This window comes from Blennius ocellaris (assembly GCF_963422515.1).
Source record: "Blennius ocellaris genome assembly, chromosome: 20".
NCBI lineage: Eukaryota > Metazoa > Chordata > Actinopteri > Blenniiformes > Blenniidae > Blennius > Blennius ocellaris.
In genome coordinates this window covers 11784734-11790411 of record NC_137669.1, presented here as the reverse complement: position 1 = coordinate 11790411, position 5678 = coordinate 11784734, and the positions used below count along the sequence as shown (strand labels likewise).

Here is a 5678-nt window from a genome sequence, read left to right as displayed (position 1 = left end):
GTTCAGAGGCTGAGACCCCGCCTGGCTCGTGTGTGTGTGTGTGTGTGTGTGTGTGTGTGTGTGTGTGTGTGTGTGTGTGTGTGTGTGTGTGTGTGTGTGTGTGTGTGTGTGTGTGTGCTCGCGCGCGCGCGCGCGCGCACGCGGAGCAGCGTTTAAGGACCATGGACAGCGCCATGCGGCACAGACGCACTTCTTGCGAGCGGAGGGAGTTCATCTGAGCGCTCCTCGGGAGCGAGGAGGAGCAGCTTTCACTCCTCCACTTTCGAACAGTTCAGCATCCTCAACTTTCCTTCTTTGCTTTTTCGTCCGACTTGGATTTACCAGTGCTGATCACCATTTATTCCCCTACCCAGGAGGGCATGAAGCGGTAAAGAGGCGCTCGGATCCGGAGAAGCGGACTCCTCTTCCGCCCGCCTCCTGCCGCCTCCTCCGGCTGCAAGCTGGAGAGATGCCCGGGGCGGGATGTGCTCCAGCCGCAAGATCCTGTGGAGCCTTCTCCTGCTGTCCGTGGTGGAGGTGGGCCTGGGTGTGGCGAGCATCGTCCTGGGAGCCGTGGGCATCAGTTGGGTCCGGGGCGAGCACAAGCCGCAGCAGGGCGACGCTTCACCGGTGTGGAGTGGACTCTGTGTACGACCCCCCGCTTCTTCTCTCTCCACGGTTTACTTTACCACGGTGGATGAATGTGTGTCGCCCAAGGATGGTGTGGCGGGTGTTAGGACACAGTCCGATAAGAGAACTTTGTGCTGTTAATTGTAACTCGTGTTTGTGACGCACAGTTTACCTGCACGCCTGCAAGAATTCAAATGAAAATAGTTGGATTGATAGTTCGTCATTAGACAATTGCTTTTTTTGTGTGTGTGGCCAGTTTACTTTATTAACTGTTAATGCTTTAGCAAAGAGAGAAAACAAGATCTCCACCATTTAATCATGAAAACAGTGATAAATCATAGGGTCGTTCAGATTTGTTCTAAAAACTTTGAGTTTCCTTTAACGAGATTGTTTTTCCTTGACATCATAATACTTTAATTCCTGTTTGAGAAATAAAACAGATTTTTTTCTCTCCTTTAGGTGAGACTGGGTATTCTTACAAGTTCTGTCAAAGTTTAATTTAGCATAGATAAAAAAAAATGATGTACTTCTTTTCAAATTCCACGGTTGAAAATGATCCGTTTTACCAAGAAGGAAGTTTAGACCTAACTGTTCTGCCTGTGTTTTTCTCCTATGGTTGTTACAACAATGCACTTTTGCCTCTGATATCAGAGAAGCACACATAATGCTGGACTGAAGTTAATGATGACTTTCATCAGTCCATGCTTGAACTGCTGCTCAGTACTCGGGAGGGTCATGGCTTTTATGCCCTCTCATCCTCCTGGCATGCTGCAACCGTCTCCTCTTGTTTCAGCACCGCTCTCAGTCCCTCCGCTGCACAGACTGTGAAAAGTTCAGTCACACGCCCACAGCTGGGAGGGATTACGGTCTGTTATTCAGTTTGTGGAGACGCAAATGGAGGGAGCAGGATGAGGCTGGGTCTCGGCAGAGCGCGTCTGCCTCACGGCGAAGTTTGAAAGGAACAGATGCACGAGGCAGAGAGACAACATAATGATATTGTAACAGAATGTCTGGGTGTGTGCCTCCACAGAGCTGAGGACAAAGTTGTTGTGGAGAAGATGAAACACAATGTGATATTGGTGTATTCACCCTCACAGATGTTGAGCTGCTGAGTCAGCGCTCTCCTGTCTCACGGAGGTTTGGACCGGCTTATTATGATTGATTGACCTCAGAAGGCTAATTACAAATTTAGGCTGCTGCTGATGTAAGTTTCATTTTACATACAATAACTTTGGCTGGGGGTATGAAGGAGTAACAGTTTCTTTTCAACCCAATCATTTCTGAAAAGTAATAGAACATCTGTTTAATTAATCTTAGAAAACAATATTGTAGTTTATCAACAACACAGGGCAGACATATATGCAATCTCATATCTACTTGTGAGATATTTGCAGCTGCCAGTTAATGACAAAAGTGGTGAAAACTTTAGATTGAGGCTGTAATAACTTCAGAGGAGATCTAATCAGTGAGTGTGTTTCCTAAAAGCAGTGAAATACTAACAAGAAGTGTAAAGTAATCAGTAATCTGATGGCTTTAAGTGTCCCGAATTTCAAAATGGTCTTAAGATAACTGATACTTGAAATGAAAGGAAGGCACACTCCCCCTCACACATACACCCACACCCACACACACACACACACACACACGCACACTGCTCACTGCCAGCATCGACTCCACCACCATGCTGCTCCGGCTCAGTCTGAATTACTGACATCCAGTACAATATGGCTCCCTACGTGAAGCCCGTGATGACACACTATTTTTAGAGGAAGAAAATTGCATTTGAATAACCGAGCGTTCGCGTTTCCTGTTGTCAGGATGGGAAGGAACCAGTCAAAAAGAATATTTTACATTTTATTGTTTCTGAACCAGTACTTTTCCCTAATGAAAAACTAATTATAACACTAATTCTAACTTCTGTGTTCATTTGTTCACTTGCACTTTTGTTCTTTTCCCAGTTCCTGGTCTGTGGGATGTGTGGAGTGCTGTGCGCTCGGAAGAGGACGGGACTCATTGTAAGTACATCCTCCTTTTTTTTTTTTTGGAGAAGAAGTTGTTTCTCAGAGAACAATAAATTCCCTTTAATCCTATTATACTGGCTCACGAAAATACAATTTCTGCTGCAGAACGCCGCTAAAGCCCTCCGGTGATATCAGATTTTTTGGGACGTGAGCGTCCTCAGACTCTTTCTCAGGAGTAAATCAGAAGCCAAGGCAAACATACAGAGCGTCCAGGTACAAGTTGGCCTGGTGATATCAAATCTCACGTGTTTAATCTGTGAAAAAACTCAGATGTGAATACGTAGATGCAGGGGATTTGTCAGTCCTGAACCAGAAGTGCTGGAAAATTACATAGTGGGATGTGGAAGAATGACCGTGGGAGGAAAAAAATGAGAAAACCCACAGATGAGAGAACATGCAAACTCCTCCCACACTTTACCATGAGGCTGTGTGTGCGTGTGTGTGTGTGTGTGTGTGTTCCTTTGAGCAGGTGCAAAACAGAGCGACGGGAAGCGTGATGTCTGTGGAAATGAGAGGAGACAGGCAGTCACCTCTCTCCTCTCCCTCTGTCTTTTTCACAGTCTCTCAGTGTCTCCGAGTCCTCGTGTTTCCCTGTGACTCTCTGTCTCCTGCAGCGAGGGCACTAATGATGGATCAATGTCAGCGCAGTCCGTTGTAACAGAGACATCTCTCAACCTTTCCTTCCCTCCCCTGCCTTTTCTCTCCGCGTCGCCATCTCTTCCTCCTCGTGTCTCTCTCTTTCCTCGTCACCCCTCTCTTCGTCTGCCGAACCCTCCTCTGTTCACTCTCATCCATTCAGTCAGTTTGATCCTCTTCTTCCCTCCATCTTCCTCTCCTCATCTGCTCATCTACCCCCCCCCCCCCCCCCCCCATCCCTCCTTCTTTGCCGGTGTGGTGATGATTGCATTAGGTTGGTTTGGCTGAGGACCCCTGCCAGCCGCTTTCCACACTTCAGCGGGTAATGACTGAAATTGGAGATGCTCTTTTCCATGCAGTTAAAGGCACTAACGGCATCTGTACTGGCAGGAATGAAAGGGAACCTGCACTTCCAGCCTGATACACACACACACACACACACACACACACACACACACACACACAAAGGCATGGAATTTATCAAAAGTGATGGCAAAGTAAAGGAATGATCATTTTCCTTTTAGCTTATGCTGGGGAGGAAAAAAAAAAAAAAAAAGGATTCTCGAACTGAAATTGAGTTTCTCTCATTCAATAGGACCACTCCATATAATGTGACTTATGATTTAATACTAAAAATAAAACCACACCAACTGTCTGTCATCCAAATCACACATGCGTATACAAACACAGCAAGTGACGGATGTAGCATATTTACTGGCTGAGCAGTATTTCTGAAAAAGCGAGTCGGCTGACAGCGATCCAATTTTCTAATCGGAAACTTGATTTATTTTGACTGATATCCATTACTCATCACAACAACTGTTGTTCAAAACAGCGGAATGACGGAGGTGGAGGCTAAACATTAGTTAGTTTATCTCCCATCTCATCACGTTATGACAGCTGGTATAAAGTTTTGTTGATAGGACATTAATTTTACCATTTGCTTTGACACAAACCATTTTCTCCTCTCATTCTCTCTCTGTCTCTCTCTCACTCTCTCTCTCTCGCTCTCTTTCTCTCTCTCTCTCTCTCTAAGATGATCCTTTTCTCAGCGTGCTGCATCTGCGGTCTGATCGGTGGCATCCTCAACTTTCAGTTTGTTCGAGCACTGAATAAGCGTCCGGGCTCAACGCAGTCAATCCACCTGGCCGCCATGACTCTGGCCTGTCTGGGTAAATTAAAACACTGTGTGACACTGCACACTTATTTACTCCCACACAACTGACACCACTGGGAGTGATCATTCATGTTCACAGCGTGTTGCGTCTGAATGACATCATGAGCAAGGTCGGGGTTGTTTAACAGAAAAAAAAACCCTACCTTTCACGCATCACTCGAGTGACAGTGACACATTTCTTTTAAAATGTGACACCCAATACAAATCCTAGTATAGATAGATTATTCAAAGGTTTCATTGTCACCGGTAAAGTTTGTCGATTATGCTGGATGTGTTCTAATGCGTCAAATCCCGAGGTCCCAGTCCCAACAGACAGCCTCTTTGTTTAATCCATGTCAATTGCTATTTTTAAAAAATATTTTATTGTCTTAAAGAAAGACACAGAAACACAACTATGATTGAAAAAACAAGACAAGACAAGATAGAGGAAAATACAAATGATAACACTGAAACTGTAAGGAATGTATATATTATCTATGCATTTATGTATGTATGTATGTATGTATTTGTTTATTTATTTATTTCCAGACATCTAAAAAATTGAAAGAGAAACAAACAGAATACATTAAAAAAAATAAGGAAACAATCATTTAAATGAGTCACCCAGAGTTCAAATGACACACACTCCACTTTTACAATGTGTGTGTTGCATGCTTGAAAAGGGGGTAGGAAGAAGTTGAACTGTTTTAACCCTACACCTTACGGTGGGGAACTGGTATAAAAAATAATACTTGCAAGATCAAAAACACCGTATACATGTATGAAAATGCAGTTTTCAAAGAAACAAGGACAAACGTTTGCTGAAATCAGGTTGACAAGTGAAAACTTCACCTTGCCAATGCGAGTAAAGAAACTTAATATGAATGAATGATACTATTAAAGCCCAGATCAACTTCTCATAGAGAGTCCTCCCTGGGTGTGGTTCCTCTTTCTCTCCGTCTTGTGCAGGTATCTCCTCCTGTACGCTGTCTACGTGGCTGACCTGTCGCCTGGCCAGCTCTGAGCAGCAGCGGATGTTCCTGGAGCGGGAACACTCGCTGCACCATTCACACGAGATGACCGAGAAGGTGGGACAAGAATAGAAGGTCCATTGATTGTATAACACGTGACTTCAAAAAGCTTTAAAAGTCCGAATATTAAGTGTGTGTGTGTCCTTTTTCCAGGAGGTCCTGGACAACTCCAGTAACGGCATTCCTCAGATCTCCTACAATGGACACACCACAGCGTCACCGTGA

At 44.7% G+C, this 5678-nt stretch overlaps 1 protein-coding gene across 1 annotated transcript; it reads left to right on the top strand.

The window, feature by feature from the left end:
• Window positions 1-462: 462 nt before the first annotated feature.
• Window positions 463-5678, top strand: tmem196 (transmembrane protein 196; the record flags this gene model as incomplete). Its single annotated transcript, XM_080515623.1, has 5 exons — window positions 463-627; window positions 2568-2624; window positions 4303-4438; window positions 5392-5510; window positions 5607-5678. The coding sequence occupies 5 exons, from the start codon at window positions 463-465 to the stop codon at window positions 5676-5678; spliced, it is 549 nt and encodes a 182-aa protein (XP_080371749.1).